This window comes from Typopeltis vanoorti, chromosome 19 (assembly GCF_054136105.1).
Source record: "Typopeltis vanoorti isolate ZY-2024b chromosome 19, IOZ_Tvanoo_1.0, whole genome shotgun sequence".
Taxonomy (NCBI): Eukaryota; Metazoa; Arthropoda; class Arachnida; order Uropygi; family Thelyphonidae; genus Typopeltis; species Typopeltis vanoorti.
In genome coordinates this window covers 94,917,632-94,938,356 of record NC_143567.1, presented here as the reverse complement: position 1 = coordinate 94,938,356, position 20,725 = coordinate 94,917,632, and the positions used below count along the sequence as shown (strand labels likewise).

The window sequence follows — 20,725 nt, the reverse complement described above, 5'->3', positions numbered from 1 at the left end:
TCAAAAAGTGGTATATGGGGGATGTGAGTCTGCAAGATTTAAGGTAACTAGTGGTGTACATACCACAAGGATCAGTGCTTTATTCACTGTTATTCAATTTGTACTTTAATGATATTGGGAAGGATTTGACAGGCTGCATTCAGCTGTTTGCTGATAATGCAAAGATAGTTAGGGTAATCAGGAATGCTGCTGATATGCAGTACTTGCAGAATGATTTGAATAGGCTGGAATTGTGTGCATGGGAGAATGGATGTCAGTTCAATGTCAGCAAAAGCAAAATCATGCACTTTGCGTGATTAGATATCCAATGCTGTATTTTATTGGTGGGATTATGCTAGAAGAAACTGATCAGGCCTAGGGATGTTTGGAGTGTTAGAAGATAGCAAGTTAAAGTTCAGGGGCCATGTAGCAAAGATTGCAAATACAACTTAATTGCAATGCTGAAATTAACTCTGAAATGTAAAGATAAGGATGTCATTTTTCCTCTTTACAAGGTCTTGATAAGATCTGACTTGGACTATTGTGTGCAGATCTGGTCTCCTGGTTTCCATTGTGATTCTGATACAGTGGAGAGAGTGTTAAAAATGATATCAGGATTGTGGAATATTAATTATGAAGATTATGAAGACAGATTGAGAATTTGTAGACTATAGACACTAGCAAACAGAAGAAGGAGGGGTGATATGATATGATTGAAACTTTTAAAAGGGTCATACAGGATTTCAGTTGGTGGAATTTTTCATTTTATGAAGGGTTGGGAAAGGACAAGAGGGCATTCTTCGAAGCTGAGAATGAATGCTGCCAAAAAGGGATGAATGCCTAGTTTTTTCTCTCATAGGGTAGTGCATCATTGGAATGGATTGCATTGGATGTTGTACATGCAAGTGTGAATGAATTCAAGAATAAGTATCATAGCTGGTGCATGTAGTATGTGGACTTCCTCGATGAGTCTCTGACTTCCTGGAGGTCTATCTTAATAATAATAATATGTACAGTTGACCCTTGAAGAATGTGGGTTTGAACTGTTCAGGTCCACTTATACACTTTTTTTTTTTTTTTTTTAATAAATATATTGGAAAAATGTTTTGAGATTTCTGACAATTTGTAAAAACTCACAGAAGAGCTGCGTAGCTTAGAAATAATGGAAAAATTAGGTATGTTATGAATGCATAAAATATATATAGATACTAGTTTACTTTATCATTTACTACCATAAAATTTACACAAATCTATTATAAAATGTTAAAATTTATTAAAACTTATTTACATAAACACTTACACACTGTACATGGCTATTTGTAGTTGAGAGAAATGTAAACATAAAGATGCAGTATTAAATCATAACTGCATAAATTAACTGTTAATAATTAGTTAAATTAATTAATTAGCATAAAAATAAAAATTTTTTAACAACTCATTCATTAGTGTATAGGCTAGGCTATGCATAACCTGCCATAAATCCTGGGATGAATCCTACCATAAATTGTTATAACCTGTAAATAAATATGAATAACTTCCTTTTCAAATTATCTTTTCATTTTTAATGTCTAGTGTTAGTAACACATATAGCATCTATAATGTTTTGTATCATGTAAGACAATATTGATGTATGTACTGACAGGCATACGGTTCATCTTATAAATAGAGGATGTAAACTTATGGTACTGATAAACACAGTACAGTAAATGTATTTTTACTTCTTCATGATTTTCTTTTCTCTAGCTTACTTTATTGTAAGAATATTTTATATAATACATACATGCCATACAAAATATGTGCTAATCAACTGTTTATGTTATTGGTAAGGCTTCCAGTCAACAGTAGGCTATTAGTAATTAAGTTTTTGAAAAGTCAGAAATTGCGGAGCCCTGTTGTACATGATGTTCAGCTGCCTTCTCTTTATACAGCTCCACCATATAACTACTCACCAATGTCTGTTCATCAGCCATCCCCTTTATCCATTTCTTAATAGCCATCTTCATTTGTTACAGATTACATAATAGGATTTATGTGATATCTGTCAGATACCTTCATAAAGTTTAGAAATACTATGGTAAATGTGTAACCATTGCTTTTATCATAATCCACAACTTCCACTTCATAGAGCTGTGCTGTTCCCTACAGAGGATCATATTCCTTCCTACCCATTCCTGAATGGGTGGATAGGAATTCTCTTAATCAGCTTTCCAAATGTTTGTCATTCTTGTCTGTAACGTGTTTTGTCAAATTAAACGTTATAACACACCAAAAATAGACGCACTAAAATACGCAAGGCAAATAAAACAAAACTACACAATATTAAGTAATTTGTATCGATAACTGAAAATGATACTTATCTTATCTGGAGCTTGCACGAACACTACTCATTACGAATTCATCTAGCGGCGACTTCCGACATAGATTATGTTATAAAACACTTTAGTACACTAACCACGTTAATAAAGCTCTAATAATATACCAAAATTAAACACTTAAGTCCATTAAATTGAATCCAAAACACCAATAAATCAACAAAAAACATACATTAAAGTATACAAAAAAATATACATTAAAGATGCCAAGAAATTATATTCTTGGTTTAATTCTTTATCCACATGTAAGCAAACAAAGTTTGCACATGAAGTAACTTCACAATTGGGAAACTCATATATAGATGCTAATGACTTCTCATCACTTGCTTTAGTATCCCATAGTGCAAAGCACATATCCTTATGGACATGTATAATACTATGCATTATGGGAAGGGTCACTATCCAGACCGGTTTCGACCTTAATTGAGGTCTCATCAGTTAATATGACTTCTACATTACTTCTACTGGGTCTGGCTCTCTCACTAATGAAAACTCGATTAAAGTCAAAACCTGTCTGATTAGTGACCCCATAATTACGGTAACGATATTTTTTTGGAGAAAATAAAGGACAGATCAGAAATTGTTTCATAATTAAAAAAAAAAAAAAAGCAGGTTGCATTTATTTGTTTCACTAAAACTAAAAAGCTTTATAACATTTATTATAAAATATAAGCATATACATAGCATTTTAAACAATTATTATTACTTAAAAAAATTTAATTTTGGTACTTTTCACAAGAATGAACTTTTTTTTAATAAATCAGGTTTGTGTTTTAAAACTTCATAAAACTCTATACATTTCATGTCAAAGTTGCATTTGGTATAAATGCTTGCCTTGAATGTTTTGATTTTTAATTATTTTTTTTTTTCACTGGTGCACATATTGTTCACTAATGAAAATACTTGTTCAGTGGGGGACATTAGATCCAGGGAGACAAAACAAAATTCAATGATTTTTAAAATGTTTTTAAAAGATATGTGTTTAGCTGTGCAATATTTAACAATTTCAACCTATCTATGTTGACGGGACTCATCATTTTTTCACTATTCTTTGATCTTTTCACTGGTGACATAACTTTTAATATGCACAACTTCATCAAATAGTTCTCCCTCATTTATGTTTAAGTTCTATTGACTGGAAATGAACAAAATGCTTTCTTCGATCTTCGCCCACAGAGAGATTTCTCATAGTAGGAACCCATTCAGATACTTCCATTTCCACGAAAGAGCTGTCCCAGTTATTTAAATAATCAATACAATGCACCCACTCACATCAGCAACACAGCCATATATGCCGCATCGCTAGCAAGTGCTGATGAAATGACAGTTTCATGTTTCTGTGGACCGTGTGCTACGCACCAATATTCAATTTACTATTTCAATTCAAAAAATAAAGGACAAAATAGCTGTTTTAGAAAATAAATAAATAAATCTAAAGGACAGAGTAGCGAAATAAAGGACTTATGGTCACTGTACTCATAGTGCATATCATTATACATGTCCATAAGGATATGTTTTGCATTATGGGATACTAAGGCAAGCGATGTGAAGTTATTAGCATCTATATACAAATTCCCCAGTTGTGAAGTTACTTCAGACACAAACGTTGTTTGCTTGCACTTGAATAAAGGATTAAACCAATAATATAATTTCTTGGCATCTTTAATTTATTGATTTGTAAGAGGTTTAATATGATGTAATTTAGTGATCTACTGGAAATTTATGCTTTGGAATCTTCATGCTTATAACGTAATTTATTATCTGTGTAATGTACAGGAGGACAGAATAGCTCTGTAAATTAGATATATCCACTGGTTATATGTTGGTGGTGTTCACCATTAGTATAAGTGTATTGCAGTAGAGTAAAGAACCAAAAAACATTCCTTAAATAAAGTAATGAAATATATTATTAACTAGTATTTACCAGTTATGTCATAAATCATTACTGCATGTTACCTGTATTTTCAGATATCGTATGTACAAAAAAAATCAAGCAACAGGATTTCCTTCACTTATCACCATATTTTCAGCTCCAAATTATTTGGATGTATACAATAACAAAGGTAAGCTTGGAAATGTGTAATAAATATCTTCTAAGTTGGTAATGATTTTAAAATTGCTCCTCTCCCCCATGCCCTACCATATTGATGTTGTCATCATTAACGCTATCAGAACATGAATGCAAAATACATGCCACTAATAATCTTCATTATTGGTTAAGATAATCAAACTCAGGAAAATATATAATTAGATTAACTATCAAGACTGTGTTCCTTTTGTATTTCAAAGAGGTGACTTATTCTTGAAAGCATAAAACATATGTTCACTTTTATAATACATTATGTAGGTAGTTTAATTTATTTGATTGGAATTAAATGAAACACACAATTAGATGAGTATGCCTATTTTATAATCAATTTTTTCATCCCAGTCATTTTATCATATAATCATTCATTTTGGAACTTAATAGAAATAAAGATAGACATATAAAAACTCATTTTATTATCTTTAGACATTGTTTGGACTACAATCATACAATATATGAGTGTTGTTTGAAAAGTTTGGTAAAAAAATAAGTTAACCACATTTTTTTTGGAAAAAAATCACCTGTATTTGTCAATATAGCCTCCATCGAGGTCTACACGTTTGGTCCAGTGAGTTTCCAAATTTTTCATCCCATCTAAAAAGTAGGATTTGTTAAATTCTCAAAATAGTCATTGAGAGCCTTGATGGCATCCTCATTTGAAGAAAATGTTTTCCCACAGAGCCAAATTTTTACATTTGGGAACAAGAGGAAGTCGCATGGGGCCAAGTCTGGAGAATACAGTGGATGTGGAACCAATTTGAACCTCAATTCGTGCAATTTTGCCATTGCGATGCTTGATGAAAGAGGACTTTTTTTGTGCGCCAATCTTAGCTGTTTCTTCTTCAGTTCTTCTGTTAAACAGTCCAACAAAGATGCATAATAGACTCCCATTATTGGCTTATCCTTTTCCAAATAGTCTATCATGATAATTCCTTCGGAATCCCAAAAAACAGTGACCATCACCTTCCCAGCTGAAACGGTCTTGCTTTTTTTTGGTGCTCTTTCACCAAGCATTGTCCACTGTTTTCACTGCTGCTTGGACTCTGGTGCGTAGTAGTGGATCCAAGTTTCATTTACAGTCACGAATCGACTCAAAAAATCCTGTGAATTGCGATTAAACATCACCAAACATTCACTGAAATGTCTTTTCACATGTGTTTTTGATCGACAGTCAACAATTGCAGCACACAGCTTTTTCATGTGCAATTTTTCATGCAGGATATTATACACAAGTTCAGTTGAAATACCAACAATCTCAGCAATTTCATTAACTTTCACTGGTTGGCTTCCATAAGAATGATACCATGAATTTTTCCTCAGTCAGGTGTTTCGGAGCACGCTTCATCTTTGATGGACTTATGACCATATTTAAACTCATTTATCCTAAAATAAATAGTCTTTAGTGCAGAGTCCCCATGAACTGCATCTAACTCGGTTTTGATCTGTGTGGCTATCCACTTCTTCAAATAAAAGTGTTTTATCACTGCGCAAAACTTGTTTTTCTCCATTTTTATGAAAAATGCAAACATGGTCATTTTAAATCTTTACCAAACAAGAACTACGCATCGTACATGGTTAAAATTTTGCCAGGGGTCATGAAAAAGATGATATGTGCCGACACTGGTATGAATGAATGAACGAATTGTGTTGCCGTCTATTGGAAATTTACTAAATTTTTTGAAACAACCCTTATATAAGAATAAATAAGGGAAAATCACTTATCCAGATGACAGTATCGTAACATTATATACAGATAAAGCTGACCTCCTAGCATAATTCTTCTGATCAAATTCCTACAGATATAACCAAAGCAAATTACTTCTGCCATCAACGGAAACAGTGCATGTCTTCCATAGCCTTCTATCAGAAAGAAATCAGAAGAGTCTTGATCAACCTGAATGCCAAGAAGGTTTTTGGTTCTGATGGTATTCCACCAAATTTGCTTCTGAACTGAAGTCTATCAACTCTACACTATTATTATACTCAGCAGACAACCACTCCACAACATGGAAGCAAGTCCATATACAGTCAATTCCAAAAAAGATCTGTTGAAGAACTGACCTCAACTATAGCTTTCTCTCCATATTTAACACTCTTCAGTTCATGTTGTCTTGGCTATAAAAAATTGGGTATTTATTAACACCCCCCCTTTTTTTTTTCTTTTTTTTTCCCAACTTTAAGTAGTAGTGTGCATTGTAAATTGTGAATTTCAAAATTCTGTGCATGCTGGTTTATACTGATTTATCCTCTCCACCCTGCAATTTTCTTTCCCTTCCTCCCTGATTTTGCAATAACTGACAAAATTTGTTTTTTCATCCATGTCTTTATAGCTAGTTCACAATATGAATTATAAAAGTCCAAAACAATGATAAATTTTGATTTTTTGAAATGAAATAATACAATAACAAATATCAAAATACTGTGCAAGATGAAAAAACAATTTCATCCTTTATTTTATTTTATAATTTTAATACAAAATGTTAATAAATTTTATGCTTCTGCATTATGAGCTGATTTTTCAGTAACTAATCAGTGTAAATATTACATTAGAGCAATCCTCCCCTAAAAGGCCTGCCTGGCTGGCCAAGTGGTTAGCATATCTGCTCTCCAACCAACAGGTTTCAGGTTCATATCCCACTATGGGCATTCATATTTGGGATTGTCTTTAGGTGGAAGATGAATTTCATTGTCCACTGTGAGACCACCACTCTGCTTACTGGAGGTCTGAAATGGCTTGAAAAAGTTTCATGCTTGGTTTCTAGAGCAGGGTTTCTGGACTTCATAAGAATTAAGTCCTATCCTGATTTACTCTCATGCACAGACCCACACTTCATAGTGTAGGCGTTTGAAACTGAAATTCTACGGAATAGGTTGGTTAATCCTTATTCAAGAAATGTCTTATGTCTGTAGATGTGAATGTGTATTCATGGGGCCATTTTTCATCACTCAAAACATGCTGTTTGCTCGTTTTGAAGGATGAAAAACCCTTCACCTCTGTATGACACCGGCTAACTATCATTTGATTGAAAACACCTGATAAAGGTTCCTCATGTCATAGTCTGGGCTCAGACCCAGGTCTTTCCAATAAAAGGGATCATCAAAGCCAGCAATTCCAAAATTTTTCCTAAGATGGAACACTTCACAAATCCTGAAATTTTAACAGAACACTTTGGTTAGAGTCGAGTATTCAATGTAAAGCTAGGTGCACACTATCGCTGAAGCAGGCTGTATTGCAAGAGAACACACTACAGGCATGCTGGGCTGCAGCGCATTGCATTGACCTTTGCTTGTGATTGCATGTTTCTTAGAATAGATACCTCTGTACTTCACTTGCGCTTGGAGGTGTCGACAACCGTGGGCGGCTGAGTCAAGGCTAGTGCACGCTGGCCTTATTAGCACAATCCACATGCAAAATGAGGATTGTGATTTTCAAATATGTTTGAATTTGTCGCAGCATTTAGCACTTTCTGCAGAACACAGTTTGGGAAACTTTGGTCTAAACTGAGAAATGAGTAAAAAATAAAATCTTTAACCCACTCATGATACAGATGTACTATAAGTTCACAAATAACCCTTTCATGGATAGGACTTTAAAAAAAAATAAGAAAAGAAAAAGAGAATGACTTCCTTTGACATCTAATATCATGCCGATGCAGACAATTACATGTTGCTGCTTTTTTGAATAAATAGAGCTAAAAATAAATGCATCTGTTCAAGCGAATGAATTGAGACATCATTTGTTAGGAAATTCAGTTTGCTATTGTGAAAGTTTTTCATCTTCTATCATTTGTAATAGCGAGCTTAAAATAGCATTGGTTCTATGATACTGTTTTTTTAGTCATCATTATAACACAAAGTTCACAATAGTAAATTGGGGGTAACAATACCAACCCCTGCACTCCATTCCAATTAAACAAAAAGAAATTGCTAGAAATATAACAAAAGAATTTGTGAAATAAAATAAATCATGAGAAGCAGAACAAAGGAAATTGCCAGAAATAGAACAAAAGAAATCATAAGAAATAACACATGCGCGCACACGCACGCACACACAAAAAAAAAATTACTAAAAATGACATAAAGGAAACTGTGAAAAAATTAATGAACTAAATTGACCCAGAAATAGAACGACATAAATCACAGGAAATCATAAACTTGACGACAAAACACAAGGGATTAGCAGGAACCACAGAATAAAGAACCCAAAATAACAACATGAATGCAAAAAATAATGAGAGACAAAAAAGAAAGAACTAGAAGAGTATGAAATTATTATTACGTGACACCTCCAAGGAGTCCAAAGACTCATAGAGGGAGTGTAGCTACTCTACAACGCTCTGTCTCCATCACTCAAATCCACCAACATCGTCTACTGCCCACCACCGCTAACATTTTCACAGACAATCACAAACATCCATGCCCATAGCGGGATTCGAACCTGCAGCCTTTTGGCTGGAGAGTAGATATACTAACCACTCGGCTAATTTTAAAAATGAAAATCCACAATTAATGTTAGTGTATCTGCCTTAAACCGCCTGAATCACATCGCATCATGCACATGGGTATTTGTGATTGTGTTTAGGTGGTGGATCAATTTCATCGCCTGGTATATGACTCCTCCCTGCTTATTTGAAGCCTGAAATGTCATGAAAAAGTTCCATGTTTGGTCTCTAAAGCAGGGTTTCTGAACTATGTAAAAAAATAAATAAAAATACAAGAAATATATATAATTAATAAAAACAGAAGAAAAAAAAATCCCAGCTCACACCAGTACTAAATGTGCTATAGGTTTGCAAGTTTTTATGGATCAGAGTCACAAAACAACAACATCTAGCATTTTATAACTTCATGCTCTTCTAGTTCTTTCTTATACCTCCTATTACTGTTTGCATTTGTACTTGTCATGCTGTGTGCTTTATGTGAGGTTTCTGCCAATCCTTGTATTCTGTTTCCCACAATTTCATTCTTTTTTTCTATTTCCTGCAATTTTTCATCTTTTATTGTCTGCAACAGTGAGCTTAAAATAGCATTGGTTCTATGGCTTAGTCCAGACTTTTCTATAGTTCGTTATAGTGGTGTTAGCTATCACATGCACTACTGTATTATACGTTAAGGTGAATAGTAGGGGTTAGATCAGTGTATGTTGGAGACAGCTTGCACTGGTATGAATGAACCAGTTATTAAACCAACAATGACTATGAATTGTGGAGCAGCACACATACACTCTTCGATAGATAGTGGAATTCAGGTGATAAGCCTCTATATGGTAATATGAAAAATTCAGCAAGGATGCACTTATTTTGGTCCCTTTATGTTTCATTTTTCCTGCTCTCTTCCCTACATGGCAGCCTGTGCAGGGATTATCTTCTCTAGCAATTTTACAAAATTATTATTTTTCAGCAAATCTGCTTAATTTTGCCTAGGCCTCTTCTTCTTTAGGTAATAACATTTCTCAATGTCAGTCAAGGATTTTGCATTTATAAACTGTGAACCTAATAAGGTCATTACCCTAAGAAGAAATTCATTTGCTGATTATGGCATTAATTTATATTTTTGGAGGTTTGTATCGCAATTCTCACGAAGGGGTAACCTGCTGTTTTTTTTTTAATTGAGCCAGTGGTTAACAATTTATCAGCACACCTCTTTTTCTTCTAGCACTGGGTCAGTTGTTGTCAGGATTTTCTCCTCAAATACATAAACCTCAAACATAATTTGGTAGTAGTAAATCCATTTCGAGAAATGGATCACACTAAAAACATAACCATTATACTACCACAGGTCTCTCAGATTACACTCTTAACACCCTACACCAAATTGATTGGAAAGGTATCTGTTCCTTACATCATACAAACATCTAGTATGTATGCAAATTTAAGGAAGCCTGTGAAATTTTGATCAACCATTCTAATCTAAACAGTGGTAGCTAAAAATCCCCAAAATTTGGATGACACCTTCAGCTCACGATTTCTTCCAAGTTCTCCAACAAATCCTTACTTCGAAACTCTACACAATAATTTCAGCCCCCCCCTCCTTATTGGCAGCCATCAATACTGCTTTTGTTCTAATTTATCTGTGAGTAATTATGTGAGAGCATGTTGCTCTCTAGCTTAATATATCTCTTAATGATTTATAACCAAACAGATAACAGGACTCTAGCTTTTATGTAGTAAGGTTCTTTTTTCACTAGAGGTCAGGCCAAGAGTTTTAATGGTTATCTAAATTAATGTGACATTAGCATACTATGTAGATTGTAATATAGCTTATTTCTTTGTATGTATGTGTATGCTCCAGATGATGGCCTTGATATGAAGGTCAAAATGTCAGGTGATTAGTTTGGTTTATATTAACCTGAAGTTTCACTATAACACAGTAGCTGTTCCCATAATTTTTAAAAATGAATCTAGTCTATACACCCTTTCTAACGACTCTTACACAACTTCCAGTGGTGACTCCTTGTTCTCCCCTGCTCCTCATATATTGTGTCAATGCATGAGGAGCAGGGGAGAGCTTATGTCAGTCTTATTGAAACAAGTTTGTTGACACTACTTGATTCCATTCTTGTGTCAATCTTATGGAATCCCTTTAGCAACTTATAAGTTTCTATCATATCCCTCTCTCCTCTGATTCTCAATTAAACTCTGCAACTTATGTACCTTGAATCTATCCTCCTAAGGAACACTCCACAGACCTGTCACCAGCTTGGTCACTTGTCTCTGACCCCATCTCCTAATCCCCAAGTAATCCAGATGACCAAATCTATGCACATGTCAAGTTGCTGCTGAATTATAGCCTTATAATGAGGGGACAATAACCTCTCTATCTTTACTTGTAAATGTGCTCAACATCCAAGTAATCTTTGAGCTATTTTGACAACTTATGCAATATACCCTTTGAACTTCAAATCTCTCTCTCTCTCCACTATCAATCCCAGATCAATAGCCTCATCAATTTCCTGTAATACAGTACAATAAAATATGATAATAATTATGTAATTCTTTTCATCCCAAAGTGCATTACTTGGCATTTTGCAACATTAAATTGACAACCATTATCCTTTGGCACTGACAATTTATTTATCATCTACTCCATTAGAAAAATCCATTAGAAACCTAAGATCTTGAAAGACATTCAAGATCTTAAGTTTCTAATGGATTTTTTTCTGACTTGTAATGTACTGTAATGTACTCTTGATTCCATTCTTCCTAAATATCTGCTACAACTGCTCTGCTGTTTTTTTTACCTCATTTAATAATTTTTCTTAAGAAAGTATTCTAGACATTCAGAATATCTTAATCACTTTTTATAATACTGCTATCTTTTTCAAAATTTTGTTGGTAGCATCCTGACTTTCCTCTCTATTTTTATGCATAGCTCTCTTAAATTTTTCTTTAAAGACCACATAATGACTAGGAATTTTTTTATATGATATATTCTATTCACCAACTGCTTCTTTAATTTCCTGTGTCCAAAATAATAGTTATTTTTCCATTCATGCAACTGTTTTTTTTTTTTTTTTCACATGCTTTCACAAGTCCCTCAATGTTTTCTTCAGATTCTGCAATAAGGATCAAATGTTTGTTTTTTGTTTACAAACAATTTCTCTTCTTTCCTAACATTAAATGCTAGTTTAGCCTATTGTTTATCACATATAATTTTTTTTTCATCATCCAGATATGTACCCTCACTCAAGGAGTGTACAGTTTTATGATATTACTACATGAAAAACTTACACTTATCTACAATTTTCCTCCAAATCAATCTGTTAAACCCATATCTTGGTCTTCCTCTGGGTCTTTTTCTGCCAACTTGGCAGAGAACATTTGTTTTGCTAATCTTTCCTCTCCCATTCTGTTTAAGTGACCATACCACCTGAGATTAGCCCTGCTAACAATGTCAAGTTTTTTCCTAATATCCTCATTTTTAATATGATATTGCCATTGATGCCATCTGTTCACACCCCTTATCTTTCTCAGGACTCTCATATCTGTGGTCTCTAGTCTTTGGTCAAGTGTTTTATTTCTAACCCAGCTCTCAGATCCATAAGTTAAAATTGAGTTGAACACTGTCTTGTATCCAGCTGATTTAGTGTTTTGATTAATTTCTCTCTTATTCCATATAAATTTATTCAGTTGACTTCCTACCATACCAGCTTTGTTGATTCAGTTGTCTATTTCCATATTTAATTTACCATCTTCACTAAAAATCATGCCTAAGTAGCTGAAATGTATTACTTGTTCTATAGGTTCTCCATTCACAATGCAGTTGATATTTTCAATGTTTCTTCCTATTTTCATTATCTTTTCTTGTCATTGCTGATTTTCATACTAAATCTATTACAACAGTTATTCAATTTAGTCAGGAATCTTGCACTTTTGTATTGGATTTATTCAAACATATAATATCATCTGCATAAAGTAAAGAGCTGAGCTTAACATCTCCAAGTTTGATATCAGGTTTAATTCTGGTTGATATAGATAATGAATAACACAGGGGATAATGTACATCCTTGTCTCACACCAGATTTAACATCAAACCATCTTCCTGTATTTCCTTCAATTCTAAATGCTGACTTGCAACTCAAATAAAGACTATTGCTTGATATAATGTCTCACTGACATCATATAACTGTAGTTTTATGATACTTTTTCGAAGTAATTACTCCGTACATCAAAGATATCTTTTTCCTCCAGTTTTCATGTCACCTTTATCATCTCTAATTCCTTTTACAGCACTATTTCCTCCATTTCTGAGCTTTTTCAACAGCTTTTTTTTTTTTTTCCCTGTTGGCCTATTACTTTTTCTTTTAATTTCTGTTTACGGCCCTGTAACTTCACAAGAAATTTAGGCTAATAGCTAAGCTTGCCTCAGAGTGTGCAAGTAGGACTAGAATTCTGCAGTCTGTTTGTTCATTCTGTTGTTGTTCCTGCATGTGCGAGGGTTGTTTGAAAAGTTTGGTAAATTAAACACTATTTATTTTTGGATAAATGAGTTACGTGATTGTAAGTCCATCGAAGATGAAGCATGCTCTGGATGTGTATGGACAAACTGAACTTCCTGTGAAGCAATTGACTGAGGCATTTAATGAAGATTGTTCCCGACCCATCAAACTATGAGCCAGGAATTGAGGAGAATTGGTTTTGGCTGTGACATGCTTATACAGACCGATTTCTGCAAAGTTTCTAATTCAGTGGCTTGTATGTGATTCCACTCCTCCATATACTACTCTCTCATGTCTGTCAGCCAGCCTTATCCATGCTACCAGCATCATATCCATTCCCATTTGTTTCAACTTTTGTAAGAGTTTTTCCTTGTAATATTTTGCCCTGCTTATTAGAGGTCTGAAGTGGCTTGAAAAAGTGAAAAGGTTTGATGTGTGGTCTCTAGAGCAGGGTTTCCAGACTATTTAAAAATAAATAAAAAATTACAAAAAATGTATGTAAAATTGATAAAAATGGGGTGAGGGGATCCTTAGCCCACCCGCTATACAAATGAACAATATTTTTGCTAATAACCTTTCGTGGGTGGGAACAACATTAAAAAAATGTTCAAATGCCTTTGCAAAAGTAAAAAATAATTTTTAAAAAAAATGCTTTCTACTCCCTAAAAAACTTTTAGTACCTCTCGTGGTATTCGCAACATCTTGTAAAGTTCAACATTTTGAAAAGGGACAAAATCACTTCCTTATCCTTTTATATCAACGTTTGTTTCACATCACAGTTATCCTCCGAATTATATTTGCAGTTTTTGCTTTGTGACCTTTGAACTTCACCTTTCTCTCCACCATAGTTCCATGATACCTAGCCTCATCAGTTTCTCTAAGTACCAATATAACAATATATCATCACACCAAAGTGCATAACTTCATACTTACTAATATTGTTACTGAATAGCTTAAGGAAATTACAAAGTACAATAGAATATACATTTTTCTGTAGATCTGTCACTTTTCTACTTTTAAATATTTTGTGTACAAGACCAAACCTGATAATAATCTGGTTTGGTCCTGTACACAGCAGCCAGCCAGCAGAACTATAGTACGCCCACTGAATGCGAGACCCTTCGACACTTCTGCACATGTCACAAGAAGGAGAATCCATTCTGTTAATAGGGTAATCAATCCATCTTCTGCGACAACAAAAATCAAGCTGCTACTAGTACAGTGACAGACAAAAAAGCACATGATTTTGCATGTTGGTGACTAATTTGTACATCCTTCATTTCTTCAGCATGAATCGGCTATTTTTGGCAAGTCACCAAGCGAAGCTCTCGCAAGCGTGGGCATACTATACCTTACTGATCTTCCCTTGGAGATGATGGGAGAGGTTCTTCTGGATTCCCCCATGGCAATCAGACATGGTAACAGCTATTTCAGGCCTCCAAAGGTGGTGGTGTTTTGCTATGGAGTGAAGACGATCTTCCCCAAGTAGCTCTAGTTGGTATTTCCTCCAACTAGGAAGGTGTCCATTATAGCAGGAATTCTAGCCTGAAGTTGCCAGATCTCCTTTTGTGAAAACATGCCACATCTCTAGAACTATTAATACTGTTGATAACCTTGATGCATAGGTGAAAATTTGATAATAAATATCTGTTCATTACTATCTGAGTTATCCATTATTTATTATATTTAAAGATGTGTACTTATGTTTTAGTTAGCAGGCTGGTCAGGAACTTGCAGTGGTTAATTAGGAAATCTTTTGCATTTTGACAGGGCTGGGCTGAGGCAGAGACTTGTAATTGTGAATGATTTATTGAGTAAACTGTGTAGGAGAAATGATATGGGTATGATGCATGAGGTGATTTTGATGGGTGAAAGGATTTGTACTTTCAGGATGTATTATAGTACAATAGCTTTGAAAAGTATTAGCCAGCAAGACCTGGCTGCAGAAGGAGGAGGATATTGTTATGATGTATTCAGGGAGGATAGACAAAATAGTAAGGACAGGAGAGTGTCATAGTGGGATTAAATACAGTGAGTTTGAGGCTGTTTGGTGTGAGATAGAGGTTAACAGGACAAAATGCACAATTGGGTCCTGATACAGACCAAGCTATCTGTAGAGAATATGAATAGCATAGACATAAATCTTATGGTATAAGGAGGACTATTGATATGCACAATTTCAACTGTGGGAATAATGGCTGGAGAGAAGAGAAAGCATGCAAGATGAGAAAAAGAGAGTTTATAGAATCACTGATAATGATAGGAAAGTGTCAAATGCAAAAATAAAAATAAATAAACAAAGCTGAATTGTTAAGTTTCCACTTGAGTAAGATGTGCATTCTTGCAGATCAACTAGCTCTTTGGTTAAACTGGATTTAGAGGCATGAAAGCCATTACAAGAGCTTGATTCAAATACTGCAATCTAACTTGATGAGATATTGGCATAATGTGCAAGAGAGCTCGCAATGTCCCTGACCTGCTTACTTGATTACTAATGAATAGAAGTGAGGAGGGAATTCCGTTACACATAAACGGAGCTAGGACTGATGCAGTGAATTTCTAATCAGTATCTCTCTAGTTTTGTCATCAGAATGTTGGATAGGATCCTCTATAGAAGACAGCATGGTTTTGTTAAAAGGTAACAATGCTTTAGAAGCATGCTTATGTTCTGTAATGAAGTGACAGTAGAGCTAGATGATACTCCTTATGCAAAATAAACTAGCAACATTGATTACTGACAGGTATCAGAAAGTAATGTATGATGTGATATTGGGGATGATCCAGAAAGTAATTTGCTAATAATGCTAAGTTGAGTGATAAGGACCATAACTGTTCCTTATTAAAATCTGCAGGTTGTGCAAATGACAGTGGTCAGTTCTTTGTTGTCAAGTATAAGGTATTAAGATTGCAGTCATAGTATTAATATAATACTATGCCTGCAGTGTGCTCCCTTTTTGGATGGGAAATGCTGCAAGTAATCAATGAAACTGGAGACTTGGGGGTTATAGTGAAAAAAGAGTTTAAGCTTGGGGGCCACTTTGCTGATGCAGTTGTATCATCACATCAGATAACTGCACTTGAAGAGAATACTAACTTTTAAGAGAAAAAATGTTATTCTCACACTTTAAAAGTCTTTGATAAGACTGCATCTGGACTTCTGTGTGCAGATATGGTTACCTGGGTTCTGAGGAGATAGGAATACATTTGAAATGATGTAGTAATGGGTAACAAAGATAACTGGCATGTGCAATTACATATATGAGAATAGATTGAAGGAATATTATCTTTAAACTTTGAAGAATAGATGGGGAGACAGGGGAAGAACGATAGACACAAGCTTGTAAGGGGATAGCTTATGGCTGGTGAAGCTAGAACCTGAGGTCATCCCTGGAAGCTGGCTAAGGGTGTGGTTACAAAGCACACGAGGTTCATTTTCTTCTCAAGGTATGGTGAGTGTATGAAATTGGATACAGTTATATGTTGCGAATGCATGTTCAAGGTGGGGAGGGGATGAGAGGAAAGTATTTTAAATTAAAGATGCCAAGAATTATATTCTTGGTTTCATCCTTGATCCAAGTGTAAGCAAACATAGTTTGCATGTAAAGTAATTTCATGACTGTACTACATGTATATAGAGGCTAATGACTTCACATTGATTGCTATAGAATTGCATATTGCAACGCACATATCCTGATGAGACCTCAATAAAGGTTGGAACCAGTCTGGGGAGTAGCCCTTGCATTATGGAATACTAAAACAATTGATGTGAAGTCATTAGCCTCTAAATACAAGTAGTCCAATTGTGAAGTTACTTCATGTGCAAACTTGGTTTCATCCTTTATCAAATTGCAACTTTGATAAAGGATGAAACCAAGAATATTAATTCCTTGGCATCTTTAATTTATAGTATAACCAAGTGAAAAACTTTCAACAGAGAAAGTATGTATAATAATAATTATAATAATAATATCAAGTGGCAGCTTAGCATAACTGGTTGTTATGATTTTATTTAACTGATTGTGTATGTGATTTAGTTAGATTCAGATATGTGGTTCAGTGCCAGTTTTCATGCCCTTGAATAATACATCTATAAGCAATTCATCATGGGCTGACCTCTGGTTAAGCAGTATCTCCCATAGAATAGGTTGATGCATCTGGGATGCAAAGCCTATTAATGTGCTCTGTCATGGTGTTTATTAGTACATCAAACAATAATGCCAGCCTGGCTTGCCAAGTGGTTAGCATATCCACTCTCCAGCCAAAAGGTTGCAGGTTTGAATCCTGCTGTGGGCATGGATGTTTGTGATTGTCTGTGAAAATACTAGTGGTGGTGAGCAGTAGATGGCACTGGTGTAGATGATGATGATGTTAGTTGCAGTTTGCTATAGTTGGTGTTGAGTGATGGAGACAGAGAGTTGTAGAATAGGTGCCCTCCCTCGATGAGTTTTTGAACTCCTTGGAGGTTTCATATAATAATAATAAAAATAAACTTTTTCGTCTTACAGTTTACAACTGTTTTGTTAAAAATAATTTTGTATTTGATATATACATAGTGCGCTTTTAATACAGCACTGGATTACATACATGTTGCCCTGCATTTACTTGTATTATTTTCTTCTATTTCTTCTATATTGACCAACATTTTCGGTTATCCAGAAACCACAACATGGTTTAATTAATTGACAGAATGTATATTTCATTTTTTATATATATCCCTCCCTCTGTTACTCATTATCTATATGGATCATTCCTTTCCTTTAGCATTACACGGTGATCAGCATTCATTTTTCACAACTTATAGACTCTACAACCGTGTTATAATCCAGGATTCTAAATCTAATATAATAATTGTCATGTTAAATTAGGACATCATTTACTGGGACAAAAACTATTCTTAAATAGAATATAGCTTTGATGTATTTAATTTATTTTATTTCATTTATTTATTGTAATTTTATTTTATTTTCATTAGAAGGCAGGCCAGTAGAATAACTGTTGATCAAATCATTGTCTCTTCAGCATACTGTGTGAAATGTAATTCAGCTTGTCTCTCTCTGTGTGTGTGTGTGTGTGTGTGTGTGTGTGTGTGTGTGTGTGTGTGTGTGTGTGTGTGTGTGTGTGTGTGTGTGTGTGTACTTCAGATGATGACCTTAATATATGGTCGTTGAAACGTCGGGAAATTAAAATGATTATTTATAACATGGTTGTAGAGTCCATAATTTGTGTAAAATGAATCTGTATGGATCACATTATGAAGGAAAGTGATGCTAAACCTGATATTAAAATTGGAGATGTTAATCTCAGCTCTTTGCTTTATGCAGATGATGTTATACTTCTAAATAAATCCGGTATAAGTCTGTGAGATTCCCCGACTAAATTGAATAACTGTTGAATAGATATGGTATGAAGGTCAGCAATAACAAGACAAAAACAATGAAAATAGACAGAAGCATTGAAAATATAAACTGCGTTGTGAATCGAGAACCTACAGAACAAGTAAAACATTTCAGCTACTTAGGCACAATTTTTAGTGAAGATGGAAATAGACAACTGAATCAACAAAGCTGGTATGGTAGGAAGTTAATTGAATAAATTTATATGGAATATGAGAGAAATTAATCAAAACACTAAATCAGCTGTATACAAGACAGTGTTCAATCCAATTTTAACTTATGGATCTGAGAGCTGGGTTAGAAATAAAACACTTGACCAAAGACTAGAGACCACAGATATGAGAGTCCTGAGAAAGATTAGGGGTGAACAGATGGTATCAATGGCAATATCATTATTAAAAATGAGGATATTAGGAAAGAACTTGACATTGTTAGCATTCAGGAATGTGTTAGCAGAGCTAATCTCAGGTGGTATGGTCACTTAAATAGAACAGGATAGGAAAGATTAGCAAAACAAGTGTTCTTTTCCAGGTTGGCAGGAAAAAGACCCAGAGGAAGACCAATGTGTATAGGTGGATTAATACAGTAAAAAGTGCCTTAGAAGATGAAAATATAAGATCTGATAATGTTGGAGTCTTGACAGTAACAGATTGATTTGGAGTCTCCATAGCTCAGTCAGTATAGATGAAGCCCCTTTGGTCAGAAAGACCTAGGTTCGATTCCCGTCAGTGACGTGAGGAACCTTTATCTGGTCTCTTTTGACTAAGGGTGAGTTAGCCAGTCTCATGGAGGTAGGAGGTTTTTTCACCTGGAAACTTGGGTTTTTTCGTCCCCCAGAACAGGCAAACCGGTCACGTGAACACACGTGGATTACAGTCATGAATACTTCCCAGCCATATGCCGGTCCTGAGCCCGGTTAAAATTTGGGGAGTTGGGGAAAGCAATGGTGAACTACCTTGTAAAAATCTCACCAGGAATATTTTGTGGGCAATGCCTACAAAGTCACCTACTACGGTTGGAAATGACTGAAAGGGAACAGATTAGAATGTTGGAGTCTTAACAGGTAACAGATTGATTTGGAGGAAAATGGTAGATAGGAAGTTAGTAATGATGTAAATTTTTCATGTAGTACTATCATGTCCTGTACACTCCTTGAGGATACATGTCAGGAATTTTATGATGATGATGATATATATTTATGCATCCCATCTATGAAAGGTTTAAAACCTATTGTACATTAATATTATCATGAGTTAGAATTAGATAATCTGGTTCTCCTGTGCAAACATAATCCAAACATGAACAATTTTTAAGCCCCTTCAGGTCTCTTGTAAGTCAAGTGGCTCTCACACCAAATGATAAAATTCATCTAGCAGTTAAATTAGCCAGTATTAAGTTTTATTATTATCATTTTTTAAATTTTATTACAAAAATATATAAATTAGAATTCTATTTCTTGTAGCTGCAGTTTTAAAATATGAAAACAATGTAATGAACATTCGCCAGTTCAACTGCTCTCCTCATCCATACTGGTTACCAAACTTCATGGATGTGTTTACATGGTCTTTGCCATTTGTTGGAGAAAAAGGTAATTTCTAATATTAATAGGCTTTCAACAAATGAATCATTACTGTTGTTGTTTTTTAATGTGATATAGTTTTAATTAAAATATTTATTTAATGTATTTAATTAAACATGAATTAATGTTTTTGGTATACACACTGGCATGTGATGTAGTATACATATATAAATACCATAAAACTTGGGAAAGTTGGCCACATGTTTAACAGATGAAATCCTATGTGACTTGAAATAAATTGAACACTTTCTTTTGGAACCATAATTTGTTGATTTATAGGTTGCATTGTAGTTATAAACTTACTCTATATGGATCTATCAGCTGAATTATATTAATATTTTTTAAAAGTAAAAGAGATTTGCTAAATGGTCAAAGCTG

At 34.4% G+C, this 20,725-nt stretch overlaps 1 protein-coding gene across 1 annotated transcript in view; it reads left to right on the top strand.

Moving 5' to 3' along the window:
* Positions 1 to 20,725, top strand: part of LOC150096366 (serine/threonine-protein phosphatase 2B catalytic subunit 2-like) — a 308,592-nt gene that overhangs the window by 198,048 nt on the left and 89,819 nt on the right. The window contains exons 8-9 of the mRNA XM_090408945.1: positions 4,320 to 4,414; positions 20,231 to 20,356. Of these exons, the coding sequence (XP_090265071.1) occupies positions 4,320 to 4,414; positions 20,231 to 20,356 (221 nt within the window). The remainder of the gene's footprint in view (positions 1 to 4,319; positions 4,415 to 20,230; positions 20,357 to 20,725) is intronic.